Source organism: Chiloscyllium plagiosum, unplaced genomic scaffold (genome assembly GCF_037043375.1).
Source record: "Chiloscyllium plagiosum isolate Xiang-an unplaced genomic scaffold, Cpla_swu_hap1 HiC_scaffold_3, whole genome shotgun sequence".
Classification (NCBI taxonomy): domain Eukaryota; kingdom Metazoa; phylum Chordata; class Chondrichthyes; order Orectolobiformes; family Hemiscylliidae; genus Chiloscyllium; species Chiloscyllium plagiosum.
Window position 1 is genome coordinate 66,293,930 of NW_028270141.1, and position 26,735 is coordinate 66,320,664.

General features: G+C 37.7%; 2 protein-coding genes across 12 annotated transcripts in view; one reads left to right on the forward strand and one right to left on the reverse strand.

Moving 5' to 3' along the window:
* Positions 1 to 3,608, forward strand: part of fam228a (family with sequence similarity 228 member A) — a 73,871-nt gene extending 70,263 nt beyond the window's left edge. For all 5 annotated transcript variants that reach the window (XR_015753323.1, XM_043682960.2, XM_043682968.2 and 2 more), the window contains one exon: positions 2,604 to 3,608. Coding sequence is in view for 4 of the 5 variants with exons in the window: in XM_043682960.2 (XP_043538895.1) it covers positions 2,604 to 2,637 (34 nt within the window). In the remaining variant the exon portion in view is untranslated. The remainder of the gene's footprint in view (positions 1 to 2,603) is intronic.
* A 90-nt stretch (positions 3,609 to 3,698) lies between these two features.
* The window catches only part of LOC122543943 (intersectin-2-like), a 198,362-nt gene continuing 175,325 nt past the window's right edge, over positions 3,699 to 26,735 (reverse strand). For all 7 annotated transcript variants that reach the window (XM_087980028.1, XM_087980013.1, XM_087980002.1 and 4 more), the window contains 9 exons: positions 25,331 to 25,429; positions 23,616 to 23,783; positions 20,823 to 21,035; positions 17,105 to 17,226; positions 15,017 to 15,099; positions 11,450 to 11,533; positions 9,556 to 9,729; positions 5,909 to 8,307; positions 3,699 to 5,736 (listed from right to left, as the gene is read on the reverse strand). In XM_087980028.1, the coding sequence (XP_087836154.1) occupies positions 8,150 to 8,307; positions 9,556 to 9,729; positions 11,450 to 11,533; positions 15,017 to 15,099; positions 17,105 to 17,226; positions 20,823 to 21,035; positions 23,616 to 23,783; positions 25,331 to 25,429 (1,101 nt within the window). In that variant the 3' untranslated portion in view covers positions 3,699 to 5,736; positions 5,909 to 8,149. The remainder of the gene's footprint in view (positions 5,737 to 5,908; positions 8,308 to 9,555; positions 9,730 to 11,449; positions 11,534 to 15,016; positions 15,100 to 17,104; positions 17,227 to 20,822; positions 21,036 to 23,615; positions 23,784 to 25,330; positions 25,430 to 26,735) is intronic.

The window sequence follows — 26,735 nt, forward strand, 5'->3', positions numbered from 1 at the left end:
CTCAGCTTATGCACTGTATTCATGAAAATATGATGTTGGACTGGGGTGGACAAAGTCAGAAGTCACATGACACTAGGTTATATAGGTTTATTTAAAGTCACAAGCTTTTGGAGTGCTACTTCTTTATCAGATGACCTTGACTTGGTTCATATTTTTATGGTCAGAAGTCACACAACACAAGAGTAGGCCATTCAGTATGAACAGAGTTGATCTGAAGGCAACCTTTTAATCTGCATTTTCACCCACCTCTGATGACCTTGCAACCTCTTGATTAACAATATATCCACCTCTGTCTTAAAAATATTCAAGGACACTTTTTTTCAGGACTTACTACACAGAGGAAAAAAAGTCACTTCATCTCGGTTTTAAATGGCAACACCAGATTTTGAAACTGTGATCTTATTTGTAGAAACCACAAGAATCATCATCCTCTCCATATCCACAGTGTCATGACCCCTCAGAATCTTATATGCTTCAATTAAATTGCAGTGTATTCATCTAAACTGCAGTGGACTCAAGCCTAGCTTTTGCAACCTGATCTTAAGACAATCCACTGATTCTAGTTATATTAAGTTAAACCTTATTTGAATTGGTTACAACTCATTTCAATTCTTCCTTAAGTGAGGTAATTAGTATTGTGCAAAGTATTCCAGATGTGGTCTCACCAGTTCCTTACATAACTGAAGCATAATCTCGCTACTTTTGTATTCAGTTCCCCTTGCAAGAAATGATAACATTCTTTTAACTTTCTTGCCATACTTGCATTCTAACATTTTGTGATTTATGCGCTAGAGATCCCTTTGCAATTTAGAGTTTTACAATCTCTGACCAGTTAGATGATGTGCTTTTTGACTTTTCCTGACAAAATTGATAATTCCAGACTTTTTTCCACTGTATTCCATTTTCTAGAACTTTGTCCACTCATAATCTATCTATATGTCCCTGTAGTGTCCTTATAAGCTAATGTTGATTTTCCTACTCCTTGGATGCTGCCTGACCTGCTGTGCTTTTCCAGCACCACTCTAATCTAGACTGACTTCCAGCATCTGCAGTCCTCACTTTTGCCTATCTTCCTAATTATCCTGGTGTCATCAATAAATGTGGTTACCATATTTCAATTCTGGGCACAAACCTTTCAGAAATATGACAAATTCTTAGAGAGAGCACAGCAGAAAGGTGGTAGAATGGTATCAGGTAGGAGGAACTTGAGCTTTGCATGGAAAAACACAGAGATTTAACAGGATGTTGCCAAGTATGGAAGATTTGAGTTATAAAGGATGGATGGATAGGCTTGGACATTTTTTCACTGGAGTGCAGGAGGTTGAGGCGAACTTATAAAAGCTTATAAAAGATTGAGGGTTATAGTAAGAGCTAATGGTAATTATCTTTTGCCTAGGATTGGGGGACTTCAAGACCTGGGGGCACATTTTTAGGGTGAGAGGAGAAAGATTTAAAGACATGGGCAAAATTGTTTACACAGGGTAGTTCACGTGTGGAATGACCTTCCTTGGAAGTGGTCGATGTGCGTAAAATTAATACATTTGAAAAAGAGTTGGATAAGTACATGGATTGGAAAGGCTTGGAGGGATACAGGCCAGAAGCAGGCAGGTGGGACTTGTTTAGTTTGGGATTATGGTCAGGGGCATGGACTATTTGGACCAAAGGGTCTGTTTCTGTGATGTATGACTTAATTTTCTTGGCTCCAAGGACAATCATAGAATTGTAAAGAGATTTGATAAAATTCTAAAAGGTTTTGATTGAGTAAATAAGGAGAAACTTCCAACAGTTGAGGGTGTCAGTAACCACTAATCATAGATTTAGTGTGATTGACAAAATCATAAGACATAATATGGGGAAAGAAGTCTTTTTACACAGGAATGTGGTTCTGAATGTACTGCCTTAAAGGGTTGAGTGGAAGGCGATTCAGTCATAATTTGCAAATAACTGTTGATTGAATAGCTCAAAGGGCATAAAAAGCACAGGATTGTGATTAATTGGATATTTCTATGTAAGATTTGGCACAGGTACAGTGGCCTAAATGGCCATTCTATGATCTTTAAAACCCATCTTTAACCAAGCCATATGTCTGATGATGCCATATGCCATTCCTGAAGAAGGGTTTTTGCCTGAAGTCGATTTTCCTGCTCCTTGGATGCTGCCTGACCTGCTGTGCTTTTCCAGCACCACTCTAATCTTGATTCTGATCTCCAGCATCTCCAGTACCCACTTTTGCCATATTCCATGATGTATTCTCCTTTAGTTGGCTCCAAACTGATTTATCTGTTTACACTCTTACTAAACCAAACCAAAATGCTTCCAGTATTAAATACTCATAAATGCATGTTTTGGTATTGTGAAGTTCAAAGCTGCAGGGGATTTCTTTATTCAGTTTTATAATGAAATTCATATTCTGATGTAAGGTTGTTGACCTGGAATATTAACATCTATTGACAGATGCTGTCATGCTTGTTTATTTACAACATTTTGCTCTTATTTGATTTCCGGCATGTCATATTTTGCTTTAGAATGTGTTAAATCAGTTTAGTGCTGAAATTATGAACATTGAGTTTTTTTAACATTACTTTTATTTTATCTGCTCGAAGGAAACGGATGACTTGGAGAAGTAGACATATGTGAGTTCATCATCCATTTTTATTGCGAAGACGCAGATTTATAAGAAGCTTTTCCAGGACTGACCTTCTGCACCATGGACCAGTAGACGTTCCAGATTAGTTTAACTTAGTTTAATGTGTGTCCTAGGCCAGCTCCTGAAAGTAGTCTTTGGCTTATTGTACAACTACCTCCAAAACTAACTGGTAATAAAATGTTACATAATGTGAATGCACGAGTTTTAATAAGAATGCAGTAACAGCTATTAGTTTAGAAGAGAGTGCCAAAATCTGTGAGAAGTAATTTACTGCACAAATTTAGTCATTTACTTGATAAGTAGCAAAGAATAGAATTGACAATGTAATAGTAATTCATGTCACTTACTGAATGTATCACTTAGCTAAAATGAAAATAAAACCCAAGGTAAGGAAATCTAAAACCAGAGAAGTCTGGAAATACTTGGATCAGGTAGCATCCATGGCCTTCTGGAGGAGGATACGAGATCTGAAACATCATCTATTTCTCCACGAATGCTGTTTACAGCTGCTTTGGTTTTCATTTATAAAATATTTCAGGCCTAGCACAAGTACTTTGAGGTTGAGAGAATAATTTGATCAAATAATTTGCTGTCAGCTATTAGCAGATTAAGGTGAGTCCTATGGGGACCCAGCAAATGGACAGCTGGAAAACTGAACTGAGATGTTGATAATACTGTACATATTGTTGGTTAAGCATTTGACCCTCAATTTGATCAATTTTGCATTGATTCTGCTTTTCAAAAAGAGGAAGATCATAGTGACATATTCAATTTGTCATGTACAGAGTACAGATAAAATCAAAGGTGACATTATAGGTGGTAAGGCAATAATGGTAAAATATTGAACATGCACTAACTCAAACTTGCTTTAAGATCTAATTTAAACAAAAAGTTCTGGTAATGTAGCATACATGAAGTACTGCACAGCAGAGTCAACTGAGCTTGTGCACTCAAGTTCTCAATTTACATAATGGTCTCCTGGTCAGAAGATAAAGTTAGTTAATAAAACAATTATTTCCATAAAACAAAATAGGGACGGAAATACAATTCAGTCATTTAAGTGTCAATTTTATTGACAACAGTGTAGAGAATTGTTATCAAACCAAATATTATACAACAAAATTCAATCTACAAAATATGAAGCAACTGAGACATACCACAGTAGTGCAAAGAGATTATCTACAGTAGACTGCATAGGATGGGCAATGGCATAAAAATAACAGATTCCTTAAAAAATAGTTTCACATGATTCAACACAAAAAACAAAACATGCGTGCCAAGACTAATATTAACTATTTAATGTCCAGTACATTCCCTCTTTAAAATGCTTGTTCTCAGTACTAGTAACAGTTTGACAGTGGTTTGACTGAATTATTAAAGAGGTTTAATACCTCACAGTGTGTATTCATAACCCTAATAGCAATTTCTCCTGTATAGGTAAGAAAAATATTTGGCAAAATAGACATTCCCAGTTCCCTCATTTATAATATACATTTTTGCACTCAAGAAAACTAATGCTGCATGACATACAGCTATTTTGGATTTTTATACATTCAATTTTTTAAAGTCAGGTGCAAACATTTTAAATAACCATTTAAGACACCATATTGTGGTATGGTCTGGCAGTCAATACCAATTTTCTAGCAGCTTGGCCAACTGTACAACGATTGTTTTCAACATAGTTGGAATAGAAGTCACCATTAAACCACTATATAATTCTACAGTTTAGCATCTTTCTTTGAAATTATGTTTTCAGAATGATCAAAATCTTCACATTGAACATTTCTTGCCATTTTATTGGATGCTGTGCAGTCAGTGCAACAGCTGGAATGGTTTTCAAACACTGCAGCAGACAGATAGCAGCAGAGGTGCTGAAATAATTTCTGTATAAACTAAGCATACCAGTGATCAGAAAATATATTGGGAAATATTCAGAAGAGCCTTACTGGAATCCCAGAACTCTGCCACCTTTCATTGAAAATTCCTGCTTGACCACCAGGTAAATTAAAAAAAATCACAATTAAAGATTGTAACCCACAAGATTCAATTTAGCAATGGAATGATAATTGCAGCCAGTTAATGATAAAATTGGAAAGAAATTATATTTGTTTTGGACCAAGCAGTGAGAAAAAGAATAGATTTGTAATGGCAGAATTGGAAGAATCTCTCTTTATCCTTGTTTCTCTCAACCTCTCTTGACAAATAGTGCTGTGATCAAATTGGAGAAATATCCATTCAGTTAGGACTCAAGGATATCTATACATCTTGCCACTGCTGAGGATACAGGAAATCAATTGAACTGTGGCCTCAGGTTAAGGATTATTATACCTTTGTTATTAAACGTTATACCTGGGTTTGTGTATATTTCTTTATCTTTTCCTTGGTATTAGTAAAAATCCCTCTTTCTCACATCAAAACCTTGCGTTTGACCAGTACTATGTTTTAATTCAAGTGAGATATAGCTGCATGCTAAACATTTAAAACTTCTGTTGTGGTCAACAATGGGGTTAAAAAAGAGGAGAGCTGATTCACCCCTCCTCACCTAGTTGTAATAGTGCCTGCCCAACATCCCAGTAGTTACACATTGAAGATTCTTTTTCTTAGTTTGACTTATTCAGCAATAATTCTGTGACTTGGCAGATAAATTCACCAATGGTATGGTTTTGAACTACACTTACAAAGAATGATCTGCAACCAATAATTAGCCTGTGGACGTTGGCTATATAATTAAGGGCTCAATTTGTTTGTTTAGGACATGGAGCAAAATCCACAAGCTTTTACCATTGGTTACATTCCACTAGATACCTAATATTCATGTTCTTCATCAAACTCCCTCCTCCATTCATAATGTTCACTCACATAAAATGAATAGTGAGTTGTATAAGTTACCTAAACTGCTTGGACTGCAAGAATGAAAGCAGCACATAAAGGATAATTCTGGGCGTTACCAGTCATTTATTCCTCACCTTCTCCATCAATTACCAATGATTTATTTTTAAATTAATGCATTTAATTTGAACTAACAATAATAATACTGAGTTCTCACATGTAATTTGTACAATTAAACAGAAAGAAAGTAGTTTATTGACCTGACAAAGGGTAATCAATTTGATACTTTGTTTCCATTGAGCACTTCCAACATTGTGTTTTATTTGTTTTTCATTTATTGATTATACCTGACAGTCAGGAAGAATTCACGTGAAAACTTTGTCTAACCAGGAGCACGTGCTCCAAATTATAAAATGAAGGACTCCACTTGACCTGACAAAGGGTAATCAATTTGATACTTTGTTTCCATTGAGCACTTCCAACATTTTGTGTTTTATTTGTTTTTCATTTATTGATTATACCTGACAGTCAGGAAGAATTCACGTGAAAACTTTGTCTAACCAGGAGCACGTGCTCCAAATTATAAAATGAAGGACTCCACAGCTCGGAGCTCATCGAATTAGTTTACAGTAGTTCTGTATCGAACAGTTAATATTGCTGACCACATACATTATATCACTTTATAGCATCCTTCCACTAAACACAGCTGCAATAATGAATCTTCTGTTTTCCAAGGCTAAGGAATACAGATGAAGAAAGATTTGAATTGTCTTCAGTAATGAATACCAGAAAGTGATTTTAAAAGGTTTTTGTATCATTTAACTACACATGGCAGTGATGCCATGTGTATTACAAATACATCATAAAAATAAACTTGTTGTTCAAGCAGGAAAAACAAAAATGTGGCAGTAAGTTCAAAATAAAGATTATTTATAACACTTGAAATGAAGCCTATGTGAAAGCCCACTGCACCTGTGCAGGAACTAGGACAGCAGAATAACATTTAAACTGCTTCATATATTTCACATTGATAGCTGGATTCTCAATATAAAAAAAATGGATAAGAACAATGACAAAAGAGATGAAATAGATACTGGTGAACACTGCACTTGCATTCATCTTAGGGTATGCCTTCACTCTGTAGCCAAAAATAATGCTGGTAGTTTGTTAGATAAAACCAGAAAAGAAGTGCAGAACCAGTCAATCAACAACTGGGAATGACATGTTTTGGGTGTAACCTTTCATAACTACCTAAACCAATGTGTCTTTCACATTCTGACCAACCTGCTGGCCATTTACAACATATTTTATCAATGTAGTTATAATTTTATGAAAGGTTCCTGAAGTCTGGTCAAAACTGAACTGAAGTTTCTCATTCGACCAGTAGAAAATTGAATGCACCAAGTCATTTCAGCCTTATCCAATCTCTCATTCAGTCTGAACAGGCTCTCTGCTGGTAATGTTATATCAAATTAAGGATGGACAAGTACAAAGCATACATCTGTTTAAAAAAAACTAAGACCTTAAATATGCAATGTAAACCAACCTATTGAAAGCTGAGAATCTAGTCATCAAATATAGCCTGATTTTATAAAAATATTTGACCAATAAAATATGAAATTATGAGGTAACACCAATGGTAAAATTATTTTTGTCAATGTATAGAAAATTTGCTGAAAGTGACAAAACCATTGGTATAGTTCATATATGCTTCTGTAGTCTAGACGACAAATATTTTGACATATGGCTAGATATGTAGGAGAAATAATTTTTCAAAAATATGATTTCGTTTTCAAACTACAAACTGAACTGAGTTAAGACCAAATTTGAATAATATTAACTGCAGACGAAAACTGCTGCTATGGTAAAGATTTCTTTTATATTGTACAGAAAACAATTTGTTTTTATGCAGCGCAAAGTTCTACGGAAGTTTTTTTTCAAATTCTTCAGTAGCTGTGGACCTCTCTTTTAGTGTTGAGCGATAAGAATCAGCTAACAACTCCAATGAATATCTTGACATATGATTTAGTGTACACCATCATCTTTCATTTACTGTATGATGCCTTTTTTACTCAAAGACGTTCAGTTCAAAGTATATTCAAATTTTGTTCAATTACTTCAAAAAAATGCTTCTAAATGTACAGTTTTTACAATTATAGAGAATTTTCCAATCATTGCAAAAACTGCATGTTTACAAATTTACAAAAACTCAATTGTTGCTTGACTTCTTAGACTCTGCATAGAATACAAGTCCCTTGTTTTACTCTGTTTAATGACCCGTCAGGAGTGAAGTCACTGTTCACTTAGTTTTGAGTAGTTCTAAGCCAATAAGCCCATCTTCAATTGGGGAAAAATAATTTGGCTTTCTTCTTGTCTTCATGACTGAAACTTGGATTTAAAATTCCTCCATGATCACTGGAGAAAATTTACACTGAGAAAAATAGGCAGAAAGTGGCAACCAAAGAGGAAGAATATTTATGATTTCAGCGCAACAAGAAAAGAAACTGGCACCTATTTGGCTATAACCATTGCTGAACATCACAGTGTACATGGTTATGAGGTTTAATTTGTTGGACTTCCTCCATAATTCTAGAAAAAATATTATCACCAATAAATGATTAATATTCAGAGCTAAAATAATGGCAAAGTTCATAAGATTTAGAAGCTTCAATTTCAGAGTAATGTCTTCTGTTCATATAGTTGAAGATCAAGGCGAACCCATACCTCACCAGTTGGGACTTCATGCAAAAGAAGGCGCTTTGTAGTTGGCCCCTTGCCTTCTTGCTCCTTTTTGATTGTTGCTACCGGAACCTCTGTCCGACCTAGGAAATCTGGCCAGAATATTACAAAACGTTATTGCTGAGAAATCATTTGTTTCTCTACCCTCCATTCCTTTGTATTTCAGTTCCTTAATATGCAGCCTCATATTACATAATTAATTCTTTAAATCCTTCCTGAGATATACAGACCATGTATTGAATGTGAAACAAAGAGACACGAGTAGATGGGATGAAACAGGCAATCGAGAAGACATGGCAGATATTTAAATTTTCTATTACGAAGACCATCAGGATTGGATCAAAAAATGACATTGGTGGGAAATCCAGAACTAGGTTGTACTGATGAATTTGGGACAGGAAAATACAAAAATAAACAGGAAAACAAAGTTTCTCTCAAAAAAAGGTAATTTCAGCTTAACAAGTGAAATCTTGCCTGCATTCAAAACCTAATTTTTTTTTTTGCCAACTACATTTCAGAAGAATATGAAAAGTACTTTTGATGCCTTCTTCACAATGTTTGGAAATGAAACCCTAAATTGGCTGACACACTTGTTTCACTACATCTCATTTGCCCATATAATGAGTGCCATACACTGGTAATATGACCATTGTGAAGGAATTTAAAGAAAGTCTGGAAATACTCAAAGTCAGGCAGTACCTATGGTGAAAGAAACAAGAGTTACCATTTAAGGTCATTGATTTTTCAACTGAACTGAAGGGAAAATATAGAGTTGAGATAAACAGAAATCAGTTCATTGAGGCAGGAGCAGGCTGAGCAATAGGCCTACCACCATAACTGTGTTTATGGTATCTTGGTAAGGAGGTAGAACTAAGCTCTCATTTGATCTGATGAAGTATCATCAACCTGAAATGTTAACTGTTCCTCTCCACAAATGCTGCCTGATCTGCTGAGTGCTTCCAGCATTTTCTGTTCTTAATTTGTATTTCCAGCATCCATAGTAATTTGTTTTCATATCATGGATGAACTTACTGATTAATAGATTGAGAGAAAGGCCTGTATGAGGAGAAAATGTCTAAATAAATAAAATAATTACAGTTGTTTTCTCCATTATTTACTGAACCATATTTTCAATTGACAGGAAAGATGCCTGATTTGCTGAACATAAACATTCTAAAAATTCAAACATGTTATTTTTCAGTTGGTCCCTACTTTCTCACTTACGAGAAATGCATTGAGTGGTACTTTTAGAAAAATCAAAATATTACAATTTCATGTACAGTATTCTCTTTGGACTACTTACTCTCTGCTGAAATAAAGATTATTATTAGAACTCTTACCATCAGGTGAAAACTGATCCCTTTCAAAGACTGTGATACACAATACATCTTGGTAAATGTCCTTGATAAAGAACTGGCAGTTAAAGTTCCACTTGGGGTTCAAAGTATCTGACAGTGTTCTGGTCGTGTAACATTGGGATCCCATGGTGACTTCACAGTAGGGATTGCTCTTTCCTAGTAAAAACATGGACCAGATAAGATGTTTAAGTGACAGTTACATCTGCATTTCAGACAAAATATTTTCACAAAACATTTGTTATGGGATTAATTCTTTATTCCTGATTAGTTAGGAGGTACCTTTACTTACTGGAAAAAAAGACCATGAGTCATTACTAAATTTCTGTAGCACATACTTTTATACAAACCTGATACTGAAAATTATTGGCAAAGGCAGACAAGTAGTCTGTTAGCACTTGAATAACCCATTTCATAGGAGATTATTAATGATTTATAAAATATTCTTAAAGAATTTTAGAAATACACTTCTCATATGCATCTCTGGCCAAACTTCATAATTTCATTCCTTTTGTATCCCAGACAAAACTCCTCTCCTACAACTGTTAATTGTCAATCAGCATTGAGATCTTTGAGTTCACAATTGCCTGTTTGTCTGTTCCACAATATAGAAGCCTTGAAAAAGGGTTGTTGTAACCAAAGTTCTGGGAGACTTGGTTCTGAGATTAGATTCCCTACAGTATGGAAACAGGCCCTTCGGCCCAACACCGACCCTCCGAAGAGAAACTCACCCAGACCCATTCGCCTACCCATTCGCCTGACTAATGTACCTGACACTATGGGCAATTTAGTGTGGCCAATTCGCCTGACCTGCACATCTTTGGATTGTGAGAGGAAACCAGAGCAGGGTTTTCTCTGGGTGCTTTGGCTTCCCCCCACAGTCCAAAGGTGTGCAGATTACGTGGACTGGTTATGTTAAATTGCCCATAGTGTCCAGGGGTAGATAGATTAGCCATTGGATATGCAGGGTTATAGGGACAGGATAGGGGGATGGGTCTGGATGAGATGCTCTTAGGATTAGTGTGAACTTGATGGGCAGAATGGCCTGCTGTCATACTGTATGGATTCTATGATTCTATACATTATTGATCTTACATCATCAGCAAATTTAATTAACATATATTCATACCTCATCACCTATTTTCTAACTTCCTGTCCTTCCTTAATGTTAAATACCATTAGATCGCAATCTTGGAACCATATCTCTGAAATGGCTCTTGAGCCATACATATTATTTCTATTCATGCCATCAATTCATCTGTTTTCTTATGAATGCTGCGCACATTCACAGAGAGAACCTTTAACTTTTAAGACAAACTCTAGCCTTATCTGCTGATGCACTTAACTTTATATACTCTGTCCCTTCCTTCCACACTCTGGTTATCATTACCCATGTTGCTATCTTGCACTATTCCCTTGTCCTTGCTCTTTATTTTACCATACCTGATCTATTTCTGAGGAAGGGTCACTAAATCCAAAATGTTAACTCTGATTTCTCTCCACAGATGTTGCCAGACCTGCTGAGCTTTTGCAGCCATTTGTTTGTTTGTTATTTTAAAGTACTCTCCACTGCTATAGTTACAAAGCTCACAGGATCCTGGTCCCAGCAGCATTCAGATGAAGACTATGCCAATTATGTTTTGATAAATGATAATCCATAAATATAATTAAATCATTGAAATGACAAACAATGCCAAGGTTTTTTTCACATTTGTATTAATTGAATTAATATTTTACAGCAGAAATTAACCATGAACAAATAGACACAAATAAAATCATCATAAACACTTTACTTCATAAATCTAATCATTAGTAATTTGCTGTAATAATTTTAATGCTGTTTGAGCATATCAAGACTGCGATATTTATTGCAACCTACCATTTGCCCTGCAGGCTTTCAATTCTGTTGCTTCAATAATGCTCACAAGAAGTCGCCCTATTCCACTTGTCTTCTGTGAGCGGGCTACAAGACAAAAAACAAGGTTATAGAGTCACACAGCATGGAAACAGACCTTTCGTCCCAACTAGTCCACTAGGCCATGTTCCCAAACTGAACTAGTTCCACTTTCCTGCATTTAGCCCACATCCCTCCAAACCTTGCCTATTCATGTACTTTTCCAAATATCTTTTAAATGTCGTAACTGTACCTGCACCCACCACTTCCTCCAGCAGTTCATTCCACACGCTAACCAGTTTCTCTGCAAGATAGATTTAAAAAGGGCATGAGGAGAAACTTCCTCCTCTCACCTTAAAAATATGCCCCCAGTTTTGAACTTCCCCATCCTAGAGAAAAGTCCCTTGATATTCACCTAATCTATGCTTGTCATGATTTTTTAAACCTCTACAAAGTCACCCTGCAACTTTCTACGCTCCAATGAAAATGTCTCAGCCTATCCAGCCTCTCGTTATAACTCAACACTCTTCATTTTTGGCAACATCCTGGTTATTCTTTTCTGAACTCTCTTCAATTTAATAATTTCCTTCCTAAAGCAGGGTAAGCAGAACTGTAAAAGAGGCCTCATCAATGTACTATACAGTCTCATCATAACTCAAAGGTCCTGAGCAATGAAGGCAAGCATGCTAAATGCCTGTGAAGCAAATTTCACAGAATTATGTACCTGAATGCTGAGGTCCCTCTGTTGTACAAGCACTACCTAGGGCCCTACCATTAATTGTATAAGTCCTGCCCTTGCTTGTTTTACCAAACGTTATACCTCATTTATCCAAATTAAACTCCATCCGCCACTTCTCAGCTTATTCATCCAATTGATCAAGATCTCTTTGTAAACTTAGATAACCTTCTTCACTATCCACTCTAACATGAATTTTCGTGTCATCCGCAAACATATCAACAATGTCTCCTGTATTTGCATCCAAAATCATTTATATAAATGACAAACAAAAGTGGATTCAGTACTGATTCCTGTGGAACACTACTGGTCGCAGGTCTCCAATCTAAACGCAACCCTCCATCACCACTCTCTGTTAATGTAAGGCCAATCTTGTATGCAACTGGCAAGCTCATCCTGAATCCCGTAACAGCTAACTTTACTAATTAGTCTACCATGCGGAACCTTGTCAAAGGCTTTACCAAAGTCTATATAAACAATGTCTACTGCTCTGTCCTGGTCAATCTTTTTGGTTACTTCCTTAAAAACTCAATCAAGTTTATGAAACACAATTTCCCTCGCACAAAACTACGCTGACTATCCCTAATCAGTCCTTGCCTATCCAAATGCATGAATCCTATCTTTCAGGATCATCTCCAACAACGTACCCAGCACAGATATAAGGCTCACAGGTCTACAGTCCCTATCTTTCTCCTTATAGCCTTTCTTAAATAAAGGCACAACATTAGCCATGCTCCAGTATTCCAGCACCTCACTTGTGGCTAACGATGCTACAATATTTCTGCTAGAGGCTGTGCAATTTTTTCCCTAACTTCCTACAACGTCCTGGGGTACATCTAATGAGTTCCTGGAGATTTATCTACCTTTATGTTTTCTAAGATATCCAGCACTTCCTCACTGTAATGTGATCTGTTTTCAAAACATTAATATTTATTTCTCAGAGTTGTCTAATCTCCATTTCTCTCACGACAGAAAAAATTGGCGCTACATATTTATTTAGTATCCCTCCCATTACCTGAAGTTCAACACACAGATGACACAGACATTGACCTTTAAGGGCCCTCCTCTCGTTCTCGCTCACTCTCAAAGTGCTGTTTTGCTCTTAATGTACTTGTAGAATTTCTATGGATTATCCTTAAACTATCTCGTATCCTGTTTTTGCCCCATGCTGATTTCCCTCTTAAGATTGCCCCTACACTCTTTATACTCCATAAGATTCATTTGATGCCAATCTAATATATCTAATATACGATTCTCTCTTATTCCTGAATAGAACCTCAATATCTTTATTCATCCATTGTTCTCCACTCTTACTAGCCTTACCCTTCACTCTAACAGGAACATAATGCCTCTGCACTCTCATTATCACACTTTTTGAAAGCCTTCCACTTGTCAGTTGTCCCTTTGCCTGCAAACAGTCTACTCCAATCAACTTTTGAAAGTTCTTGCCTCATTCCATTAAAATTTGCCTTACTCCAATTAAGAACTTTAACTTTTATAGAAGGCTTATCTTTTTCCATAATTTTATTAGTTTAACATAGTTAGCATCACTAGTTCCAAAATGTTCCTCTATTTTTATCACTTCAGTCACTTGCCCTGCCTGATTTAGAGAAGGTCAAGTTTTGTCCCTTCTCTTGTAGGAACATTTACATATTGATAAAGAAATTTTCTTGAACGCATTTAGCAAATACCTTACAACGTAAGCCTTTAACACTAAGCAGTCGCAATCAATGTTTGGAAATTTAAAATTCCCTACGATTACAACCTGATTATTCCTATAAACGTCTGATCTCTCTCTACGTACTTGCTCTTCAATTTCCCTCTGACTATTGGGGGGCCTGCAGTATAATCCCCATCAAGATGATCATCCCATCCTTATTTCTCAATTCTACCATATAGTTTCACTGGACGATCCCTCAGAAATATCCTCTCCAATTCAAGTAGCAATGTTTTCCTTATTCAAAAACACCACATCTCCTTCTCTCTATGTTCCAGATTTTAGGTGGGTATAGGAAGGAATGAACTGCCACCAACCAAGTTTCTGTAATAGCTATGTCATCCCAGTCCCATGTTCCCATATATGCCCTGAGTTCATCATCCTTACTGCAAGATCCCCTGCATTAAAATAAATGCAGTTTAATTCTTCAGAGTTACCTCATTCTCTGACTTGCACTTGTATCCCTTTTCTAATTGCTCTTTTTGGATTCAGAACAATCCTCACCTGTCTTTCTATTTTAACTTCTACTTGGGAACCACCATCACCAAACCCACCCCATCTCTGGTAGTTTAAAGGCTCCCGAGGTAGAACTCGCAAATCTTCTCACCAGGATATTGGTTCCTTTCCAGTTCCGATGAAACCCACCCCTTTTGAATCTGAATTTTTGCACATTGCACCAACTCTTCAGCCATTGATTTATCTGCCCTATACAGTTAACAAAACTGTTAAACTAGAAACAAACTGTTGTAGTCGTACAAAGGGGCAAACCAGTCTGCTGCATCATTCTTTAATTTGGTGTCACACAAATTAAAAATCTCCATCTGCACAGATGGAAGTTGAGAAACTCCCTCATTGGGAAGGTGGGAAAACTGAAGTGTAGACATTTTAAATCATTCTGGCTACTGAAAACAAATTATTTCTTTGTGAGGGTTGATAAAAAATAGCCTGCTGCAGTTGAAGGCGGCAGCTCATCATGACCTGATGAGCAATAAATGCTGACTTAGCCAGTGATGTCTGCATCCCATGAATTGTTTAACAAAATTTGAAGTGGAAGTATGCTAAATGTAGTAAAAAAGTTTTTTTTTAGCAAGATGTATACCTTGATAAGCTTTTTCACGTTTCCCTTTCTCAGTTTCTATAAAGTGTTCAGATGCTGCTTTAATCTTTTGAACCCAGGCAGTCCTGTTGGGAAGTTAAGGAAAGACAATTCACCAAAACTTTAAACACATTGGTTGAACTTGAAAATAGATATTTGCCGACATGTTTAGACCTGCCACACAACTGGGGTTAGAAAAATAATAAGTCTTAAAAAGAAATAACACATTTTTACAAACACCTGCAAGTATTTCATGCTTTGTACCAGTTGAGTTTCTACAGGCAAATCTGAAGCTTGTTTTACACAGCTATGGAACGAATAACCAGGCAGACGATAAGGGTAGTTGAAGAATGAATAATGGCTTGGTCTTTGGGTGAACCTAAGTAGGATATGAGAGTGGAATCGTAAGATCTAATTTTTAAAAACAATTTGCATATAAGATGTGGGCGTTGACTGGCTAGGGTAGCATTTATTGCCTAGCTATATATTTGAATAACAATGTATATTTTTAAAGTTTGTTCATCATTCCTCTCATGATCATATTCGTTCTGAGCCCATGTTCCAGGTAACTTTGGAAATTCTGATGAATTTCTTCTGCTCTGTGATATTTAATTGTCAACTCAAACCCCGTTCTTTCCCTGATAATTTCAATCTTTGCTCCTGGTGTGGCTTTGCTGTTGAAAATTATGTACAAGGGAAGAGGTCGATAGGCACACCAGCTTCTGACAGTATTTATTTTTCACTCTAGTAATAGCAGCCATTATGATATTTTGAAATGCCAGAGCTTACAATGTGCGCTCATTTTTGTAACGATCGATCAAGGAGCAAGAATAACAACAAAGAGCCGTGAAAGAGTAAATATCAGAGATGAGATCAGATTGAGCTTCTCTTGGTGCTATAATTAGTAACTCTTACCTGATGCAAAGGACGGGGGCCAGCTGAAATGTTTAAAAATGTATGGCACAAAGCCTAACTTATACATACAAATGATAGATGGGTGCAAAATGTTAATGCAGACGTGTTGGGTTAATTTGAAAGAGGAGGAAGTGATTAGGTCAAGCAAAGTGCTGGAGCTACTCAGCACATCAGGCAGCATCTGTGGAATGAGGAACAGAATTAAATGAATGGAACGTTCTGAGAGTTTGGAAATGGAAAGGGTATGGAATTAGGCAAGGTAGTGGCACAATTGAATTTTGCTGCTTTTTGGCTACTACTAGGAAGAACTAACTATCCAGTCTGCCACTAACTGAGGCCTTTAAACGGCAACTAAGATATTACTTAAGGGCCTTACCTTGCTGCGGCTGGGTTTAACAGCTGCAGGTGACCCTGAGGCCACACAGCGTACACTGCAGCTAAAGCAGCATAGTGAGCTTATCACCTCTGAGGTACAGGAAAGGATCCCTGCACCAAAGGCATTCAGTGCCTGACTAAGGGAATAGGCATCAGGAAAGGTGGGAGCCTATTGAGAGCTGCCCTCTGTCCTTGCATCTGACTCAGGGCTTATGCCTGAAATATTGACTCTCCTCTCCTTGGATACTGCCTGACCTGCTGTACTTCTCCAGCACCACACTCTCGACCCTGACTCCCCAGCATCTGTCCCTCACGTTCTCTCTACAACTCTCTCCTTGTAATTTTCACAAATCTGTTTCTATCTCCACAGATACTGTCTGATTTGTCGACTATTTCTAATATAACTGCTCCTGAGAGAAAATATTTGCACAGTTAGTGCTCGGGACTCACCCGGTCATAGTCTATTGTAAGAATTGTACAAGAGAGTCTGGGAACAAGTAAACATTCATTTCTCTGTCTCTTGATTTTTCTCTGATGGTCCAGCTGAGATAGGTATCCCTTGTACTAGGAATGATAATGCAATACTCAAATCCTCATATTGCAGAGTTACTGCTAGTACACCAGCATAGTGTGTTTGTGACCTGTTGTGACAAGTGATATTTCAAAAAGCCAAGCATTTTGTTGGGAAGAATCATTACATCTGTTAAGGTGTAGGCAAGTTCCGTTCAGTAATGCAGCACGTACTTATTAAACCTATGGATAAGAACCTGCTAAAAATAATTACAGATAGATGTTACTCACCTTTCACTTAAAGATTCCACTCTTAGTGTGTACACTCTATCAATGTGTGAAATGTGAAAGACTGGATCATCACTTGATGGGTCAGTTGGCAGTTTCACAAGAACTTCATTCAAGAAAATAGGCTAATCAAATCAAAAACAGAAAAATGTAAGTGAATATTGTCAGTCAATACTGACTCCAGAGTGATCAATCTTGATCACGAAGCCATAATAAATGAAGCATATTGCAAGCAAGCTGAATTAATTGTTGCCAGCTAATATTTATGAAGACACAAGGGGGCCCTCCTGTGATGCAGTGGTGGTCTCCCTACCCCTTGAATTGGGAGGCTTGGGTTCAAGTCCCACCTGCTCCAAAAGTAGGTAACAACATCTCTGATTAGAAAAATAGGTTAAATAAATTTAGAAAAACGAAAACTGAGAGCGTTTTTTGGAAAGAGTTGCTATTTGAATCCTTTCTCTACAGCATTCAAAGAATATACTGGAGAGTTTGTGAAATGCAAATTCTTTCAGAATGATACCTCAATGTCTGGCTTAAATGAGAATAGTAAATAAAAAAAACAGCATTTCTATTGGGCCTTTCCTTTCATCTCTTTTAACTTGAAATTCACTACAACTCATTTAATTGTTCAGCTTCAGTTTTCTTAATTTTATGCTTTCCTCTAAGCATTCTTTAAGATTACTCACTTGAATGCTTTCAACAAATCTCTGAAACAAACCATCCCTGCTTCCATGTCCATTAGAGCAAGCCTTTAGATAGCTGCATATTAAGCTCTGGAATTCCCTCCTTAAGTCTCTTTGTCTGTCACTGTCCCTTTAGCATACTTCTTCAATCTACATCTTTGATCAAGTTGGTAGACATCTGCCCCAATATCACCCGATTTGGGTCATGTTAAATTTTGTTTGATAATGCTGCTAATAAAGTGCCTTGGAACAATGTAGAAAATTGTAGGTACTATATAAATACAAGCTGTTATAGAGTCATACAGCTCAGAAACAGACCCTTTGGTCCAACCAGTCCATGCTGAACATAATCCCAAACTGAACTGGTTCTGCTCCTTGCCCATATCCCTCCAAACCTTTCTTATTCGTGCACTTATCAAAGTGTGTGTTAGAGGTTGTAGCTGTGCCCACATCCACCACTTTCTCGGGATGTTCATTCCACATGCGAATCAACCTCTGTGAAAAAAAGATTGCCCCTCATGTCTCTTGAAATCTCTCTCCTCTCATCTTGAAATCCCCCATCCTAGGGAAAAGACACTGAATATAAACCCTATCTATATGCATCATTATTTTATAAACCTTTGTAAGATCGCCTCTCATCCTCCTATTCTCCAGTGAAAAATGTCCCAGCCTATCCAGCCTTTCTTTATAACTCAAACCTTCCATACCTAGCAACATCTTGGTAAATCTCTTATGAACCCTCTCTAGCTTAATAATATCCTTCCCATAACTGGGCAGCTAGAACTGCACACAGTGAGAGGCCTCACTAACATTCTGTATAACCTCAGCATGACTTCCCAACTCCTACACTCAAACGTCTGAACAATGAAGGCAAGCATGCTAAATGCTTTTTAACCACTATCTGCCTGTGACGCAAATTGTGGTAATTTTCCAAAATTCACTGGACTCTGGGGCACTTCCAGCAGATTGGAAAACAAATGTGATGCCATTGTTTAAAAAGGGAGGTAGACAAAAGATGGGGAATTATACACTGGTTAGCTTAACTTCTGTAGTGAGGAAAATGCTTGAGGCTATTATCAAGGAAGAAATAGCAAGGTTAGTAGATATAAATTATCCCATTGAGCACACGCAGCATGGGTTCACGAAGGGCAGGAATTCTATAAAGACATTATGAATACAGTGACAACAAGGACCCAGAAGATGTGGTGCATCTAGATTTCCAAAAGGCATTCGACAAGGTACCAGCAAAAGGCTGCTGCATAAGAGAAAGATGCAAGGTGTTACGGGCAATGTATTAATGTGGATAGAGGATTAGTTAACTAACAGGAAGCAAAGAGTGGGGATAAATGAGTGCTTTTCTGGTTGGCAATCAGTGACTAGTGGTGTGCCTCAGGGATCAGTGTTGGGACTGCAATTATTCACAATTTACTTAGATGATTTGGAGTTGGGGGCCACGTGTAGTGAGTCAAAGTTTGCAGATGACACTGAGATGAGAGGTAGAGCAAAGTGTGCAGAGGACTATGAAACTTTGCAAAGGAAAATAGCTAGCTTGAGTGAGTGGGCAAATATCTGGCAAATGGAGTACAATGTTAATAAGTGTGAAGTTATCCATTTTGGTAGGAATAACAGTAAAAAGGACTATTATTTGAATGGCAAAAAGTTGCAGCAGGCTGCTGTGCAGAGGGACCTGGATGTCCTTGTGCATGAATCACTGAAGGTTGGTCTGTAAGTGCAACAAGTAATTAAGGCGGCAAATGGGATTTTGTCCTTCATGGCTAAAGGGATTGAGTTTAAAAGCAGGGAGCTTACGTTTCAGTTATATAGGGTGCTGGTGAGACTGCATCTGGAGTAGTGTGTGAAGTTTTGGTCTCCTTACTTGAGAAAGGATTTACTGGCACTAGAGGGGCTGCAGAGGAGGTTCACAAGGTTGATTCCAGAGTTGAGGGGGTTGGCTTATGAGGAGAGATCGAGTAGACCGGGATTATAGTTAATTGGAATTTAGAAGTATGAAGGGGGATCTTATTGAAACATATAAAATTATGAAGGGAATAGATAAGGTAGAAGTAGAGAGGATGTTCCCACTGGCAAGTGTAACTAGGACAAGAGGGGATGGCCTCAAATTTAGGAGAAGCAGATTGAGGACTGAATTGAGGAGGCACTTCTTCACCCAGAGCGTTGTGAATTTATGGAATTCCCAGCCCAGTGAAGTAGTTAAGGCTTCCTTGGTAAATGCTTTCAAAGCTAAGACAGATAATTTTTTGAACAGTAAAGGGATTAAGGGTTAAAGTGAGAAGGTGGGTAAGGGCAGCTGAGGCCACGAAAAGATCAGCCATTATTGAATGGCAGAGAATCCCTTTATGTTCTTACGTTCCTGAACCCCAAAGTGATTCTGTTCTACAATGCTACCCAAGGCCTTACCATTAAGTTGTATAAGTCCTGTCCCTGTTTGTTGTATCAAAATGCAGTACCTCGCATTTATCCAGACTGAACTCCATTGCCATTTTTCAGCCCATTGATCCATTTGATGAAGATCTCTTTGTAATGTTACAAAATCATCTTCACCGTCTACTGTACCACCAATTTTGGTGTCATCTGCAAACTTACTAACTATTCCTTCTATATTCTCAATCAAATCATTTATATAAATGACAAACAAAAGACTGTGAACTGATCCCTGTAGAATGCCACTGGTGACAGACCTCCAGTCTGAAAAGCAATCCTCCCCCACCACACTCTGTCTCTTGCTGTTAAGTCAATTATGTATCCAACTGACAAACTCATCGAAAATCTCATGTGACCTAACTTTATTAATATTAAATACCCCTTGCTTCGAAATGGAATCCAGCAGGACTGGGTGGCTGAGGTGGGGGAGTGGAGAAGAGAGAAAGGAACCTAGTAGGGAGAAATCCCTTCACATTTGTTTATATAATGCTGTCAGTAATCAACAAAATAAGTGCTAACTCTGGATAAACAATTCACATGTCAATCATGCATTCTTAAGTTCATTTGTGGTAATATTTGTATTTTTACCAACCTACCGTTTTGTACATTTTAAACTGAGAATTACATTTAGAGCTGAACAGTTTTTCGTAGCCTGATGAAATAAATTGTTTAGCTATGTAGGTAAGCAGCAGGAAATCGTTGAAAAGGAAGCCGTATAATTCTTTGTTGCTCTTTGTTTTGTAAAGTTTTCCACTATACAGCAACTTTCGAGGTCCCAAGCAGTTTGTTATGGAGTTGAAAACAATGTGCTAAAAAAAAACAAGCACACAATTTTAAGTTATCCAACAGATTATCGCGATAACAAAATACAAATCAGAACATTTGGCTTTCATTCAGTGAATTAGAGGCATGGAGAATGTGCACTGCCACCTAGTGGTGTAACATAGTCAAGGACACTTTGGACTGATTGCTGCGTTCCTTCACTTGATAAACCAGCACTCTTCCACATTGAACACTATTTGGAGGAAGTAAAGAGCTGGCAAGGGACACAGGATATACTCTGGGTTGGGGACTTTCATATGCATCTCCAAGAGTGGCTTGGTAACACCAGTAATGCCAAAACTGGCCAAATTCTGAAGGACATGGCTGCTAGACTGGGCTGCAGCAAATTGTGATAGAAATATCAATATGGTAAAACCTGCTTGATTTTCAAGCTACACATTATACACGAATCTAACTTTGACAGAAAAGGCAGGAATGATAACTGTATAATGATTTGGAAGACAAAGTTCCCATCTTCTCACTGAGCATATCCTTTATCATGTTGTGTGGCACTAGTGGGCGGCACGGTGGCACAGTGGTTAGCACTGCTGCTTCACAGCGCCTGAGACCCGGGTTCAATTCCCACCTCAGGCAACTCTCTGTGTGGAGTTTGCACATTCTCCCCGTGTCTGCGTGGGTTTCCTCTGGGTGCTCCGGTTTCCTCCCACAATCCAAAAATTTGCAGGTTAGGTGAATTGGCCATGCTAAATTGCCCGTAATGTTAGGTGAATGGGTCTGTGTGGGTTACACTTTGGCGGGTCGGTGTGGACTTGTTGGGCCGAAGGGCCTGTTTCCACACTGTAATTAATCTAATCTAATCTAAAAGATGAAGTCACTCTTGTCCCAGTAGACCACAAGACTGCTCTCTCTATAGAGAGAAATGACTGGTGGTGGTTCAACCAGAGGGTCACCACGCTTCAGGTGAGGGGAGAGGTTAAGGAGAGTTCTTAATGGTAACTTAGAATGGCGACATCACTCTGTGTCACAAACCAGCCAACTGCGCTAACCATCTTCCTGTGTGACATTACTGCTGTCCAAATTGGGATAGATTCAAAACGGATCCAGAAAATCAAAATTGAGTGTTCATGAGGCACTGCAGGTCACCAGCACCAGCAACAGAATTATAATCAACCATAATCTAATTTAATGGACTGGTATATCCCTCACTTTACCCATCACAGGAGCATCAGCAGGTGTTCCAAAAAATTAAGTGTCAACCTGGAGACACTAAATGAAGGGCTACTTGGAAACCAAACAGAGGAAACAGCGTGTGATAAAGCTTAACGATCTCACAACTAATAGCTCTATTGTCCTGCCACACTCATTTTCATGTTACATGGTTAACAAGAGCAGGATCCATAAGTAACCAACTTGTCAATGATGCTCACACCTGTATAAATTACCAGAGCATTGGCAGTGGAAAGTCACAGTAAGGTGTTAGGATTGTCAGGTTTTATAAATGGTTATAACTTAAAATGTCTAGTCAATTTCAAAATAGAATGGAATTTGGGGTCAAGAGATAGCTAATTAGCATTTCTACCTGGATACAAAGCCCACATGATTTACAACGCCTTGGAGATAATCTTTGAGAAGGAAGAGTCCATTGGAAGCCATTGTATGATTAGATTGCAGGGGTTTTTCTTAAAGTATCAATGAACCTCACAGAAACGATAGCCTGCAAGATTCACAGGAACAGACAAAGGAGAAATACAGGCATCAATTTCTTTTTGTTCAACATGCAAGATATGTGTGGGAGCCTCCATGCTCGGATTGAAGAGACCAAGTTTGTGAAGGTTTAACAGAGCTGGAAGATTCACCTCACTTTGTCTAGAGGAAAGGACCTGCAATTTAATCCGCAATGTGAAAGTCAGTCCAGGGAGTAAAATGTATGCAGTAGAGAATAACATCATACTAATTCCTGGAGAATGTAGAGATTACTTAAGGGACAGAGTAAAGTCTAACTGTAACGGCGATTTTTCCTACAATCTGGGGTACAAGTTGCCTTTTGAAATAGTATTTAGTTGATGTGGATACTTCAGCCACTTAGGCATTGACTGGAAGTCCAATTTCTTTTTTAAGGTTATCAGTTTCTATGGGGATTGGAAAACATGGCAATCCAATGTTGATTGGCAGATTTAGATGGCGCTTAGCATTGACGATGGTTGAGGGATTCATTATCAGGAAAAGAACTAATTAATCATTTTCTAAATGGAGGTACTGTTGGGTATTCAATGCCAAGATTGAAAATAAACATTGGATGTGCCCCTTCAGGAAATGAAATTTATTGGTTTCACGGGAGGAACTGCATGTTGCCTGATATATTCAGGCAGAAACAAATGTTCCTTTTCACTGAAAAGCACAATTGTGAGGTGGTGTGCTGGATAGAAGGAATTACAGAGGCACATTATTCTGATGTTTCTAACAGGCAGCCAAATTAAACGAAAAGTTTTTCTCTTTCAATTGGAGTGGTGCTAGATGGTATTAAATCCATACCTGTCTCCATCAGGGTGGTTGTTGGAATTGGTCATTTGGACAGCAGAACCACAAAATAACTCATGCATCCTCACCTCTGCCAGTCCATCACACTGAACATGCGACTGAATCCACTCCAGTCTGTCAGAGTTTTCCTTCTCACGGACACCTTCATTCACCTGGGAACATAGCTCCTCTGCCCGCTCCAATGCCAGCTTTAAATGGTTATAGTCTGCATGGATCTCTGGAGTGTTTTCCAAAATCTGCAGTCATTGTACAAGGAATTATATATTTGAATATCAGATCTTCTAGTAAATGTCCTTCTTTGATAGTATATTATCATAGGTAAAACTCAGTCTTTCTTATTGTTGCACTAACATCCTTTTGTAGAGTGAGTATTCCGAGAAACATTCCACAGAAATTACCCTTATATGATTCTTTTGTTAAAAATGAATGTGAAATTTGCTTATTGCGAATTTATTTTCCAGGTTGAAGTTGACTATCTATCCATCAATCTGCAAATCTGTCCTGCAGTATCTCTGAGTAAGTTCAAAGAGTTCTGATAAATTACCAATAGCAGTTTTTCAGATTCAGAACATTGATATACCCCAGATATGAGTAACTTAAGTCATCTGCTTAAAACACCATTTGAAGAAAAATATCAGCTTCCATCCCATAACCAGCATTTCAATGAGGGTAAATAGATACATGCATTATAACAAACATTAAGAGCTTATTACGTTCATTGAGCCAGTCATTTTTTCCCGGATATCAACCCATCTACCTACGCTTTCACAATCACTTCCCTTCTCTTAATCCTCTTACCTCTTAAATGCACTTTTTAAAATTCAATTCAGTGACTTATTTTATAAGCCATTATCTTCTGTTTAAAAACAACTTTCACCTAACTTCCAAATTTATAAAATTGTTGCTTTCTGGCACTTGTTTAGTTTTGATCCTGGAAAGCTATTTCTGTCATACATTTCTCCAGCTTGTAGTTACTCAATCTGGTGCCCTTATTTTGGGACAGAATAGTAAATCCACAAAAGTTGGGTATATGACACAGCAACTCACATTAAGAGAATGGACCCATTTGAGTAAATGCTGGGTGCCAGCTCTTGAAAATGATTTTGTTTTTATTCATCCATGGGATGAGGGCATCGCTTGCTTGGCCAACATTTATTGCCCATCCCTAATTGCCCAGAGGGCAGGTAAGAGTCAACCACATTGCTGAGAATCTGGAGTCATATGTAGGCCAGACCAAGTCAAGATAACAGTTTCATTTCCTGAAGGACATTAGTGAACCAGATAGGTATTTCTGTCGATTGACAATGGTTTCATGGTCATTATTAGACTCCTAAGCCTACATTTTTATTCAAATCAAATTTCACCATCTCCCACTGCAGGATTCGAATCCAGACACCCAGAATATTACCTGGGTCTCTGGAATAAATATCTAGCAATAATACACTAGACCATTATCTCCCCACTTATATATAAATAAGTGAATGTAAAAGCGAATCTTATAGAATGGGAAGAAAATAAATATAAAAAAAAAAGTTGGTTTAACTTGTGTCCTTAAGTTGGAGATGATCCTGCTGATGGCAATAATATTATGGAAAGTAAACTTACATAATATACAAATCTCAAATGTGTTTTAATATCAATGAAAGACATAAACAGTTACAATAATTAATAGCTTTAAAAGCACAGTATAAAATGCTGAATTGACTGAAAGTCTACTAATTTATTCTGCACCACTAGGAGTTACAAGAATAGACATTTTGTTATCTTACAAGAATGGACTTACATTTTTAATAATAAGTGGATACCGTGTAATCCTTTGCATTGGCTTCAATAAGAAACTAGATAGTGGCATCCCTTTACATCGCGGAGCAGAAGCCAATTTCTGTGGGGAGAAGAAGTTATTTAAAAGGATTAACACTCTAGTTATTTGTTGTGTCATAAACTGCACGTGCTGAAGTGAAACAGATAAACTAGGAACAGCAGGGGTCATTCAGTCCTTCTGACTGCTCTGTCATTAATATCTGATCTGCTATCTCAATGCCATTTTCCTGCTTTCTCTCCACATCGCTTGAGGCCTTTGGAATCCCTTTCTAGAATATATTCAGTGATTTTGGCCACTACAGTCTCTGCAGTGGAGAATTCTACAGGTTCACTACTCTTTGAGTGAGGAAATTATCATCATCTCAGTCTTAAATGGTCTGCCATACATCTGGTGATTGTGACCCTGTTTCTAGACTTCACGAACAAGGGAAAACATCCTTCCTACATCTAGCCTGTCCAGTCCTATGAGAATTTTATACACCCTAATCAAAACCTTTCTCACCCTTCTAACCTCCAGTTAATACAAGCCCAATTAAACTAATCGTTCTTCATAGATATCAGACTAGGGATGCGCTGTTGCATTCCCTCTATGGCAAGAATATCCTTTCTTAGGTTGGGAGATACAATACTCCAGGCATGGTCCCACCAAAGCCCTGTATAACAGCAGTAAGACATCCCCTACTTCTGAACTCAAACCTCTTGCAATGTAGCCTAATATACAGTTTGCCTTTCTAATTGCTCGCTGCATATCTTCATTGACTGATTACAAGAACAAGTGTATAACTTCACATTTAACCACATTATACTGCATCTGCCATGTGTTTTCTCACTCAACTTGTTTAAAACACCTTGAAATCTCCTTGAGTTTTCCTGACAACTCAAAATCCCACCCAGTTTTGATTTGTCAGCAGACTTGGAAATGTTGCATTTGGTATGTTCTGAAGACAACATAAGGAATCTATAAAGGGACAGAGATAGGTGAAGTGAATGGGCAAAGATCTGGCAAATGGAGTACAATGTGAGAAAGTGTGACATTATCCACTTTGGCAGAAACAATAAAAAGTATATTATCTAAATAATGATAGGTTGCAGAGCTGAGATGCAGAAAGATATGGGTGTCCTACTGCATGCATATCTGCATATAAAAATAATGTTTGCATTAACATGATACTGAAAGGCTGAGGTTGGACAGATGGTGACATAACGGCAATGTCACTGGATGGATAATCCAGAGGCCACACTTGCTGCCAGACTGGCTGAGTTTTTCCAGCATTCTCTGTTTGTTTCAGATTTCCAGTATCAGCAGTATTTTGCTTTCATAAAAGCATATCAGCTGACTTAACTTTAAACTTTATAAATTGATTACA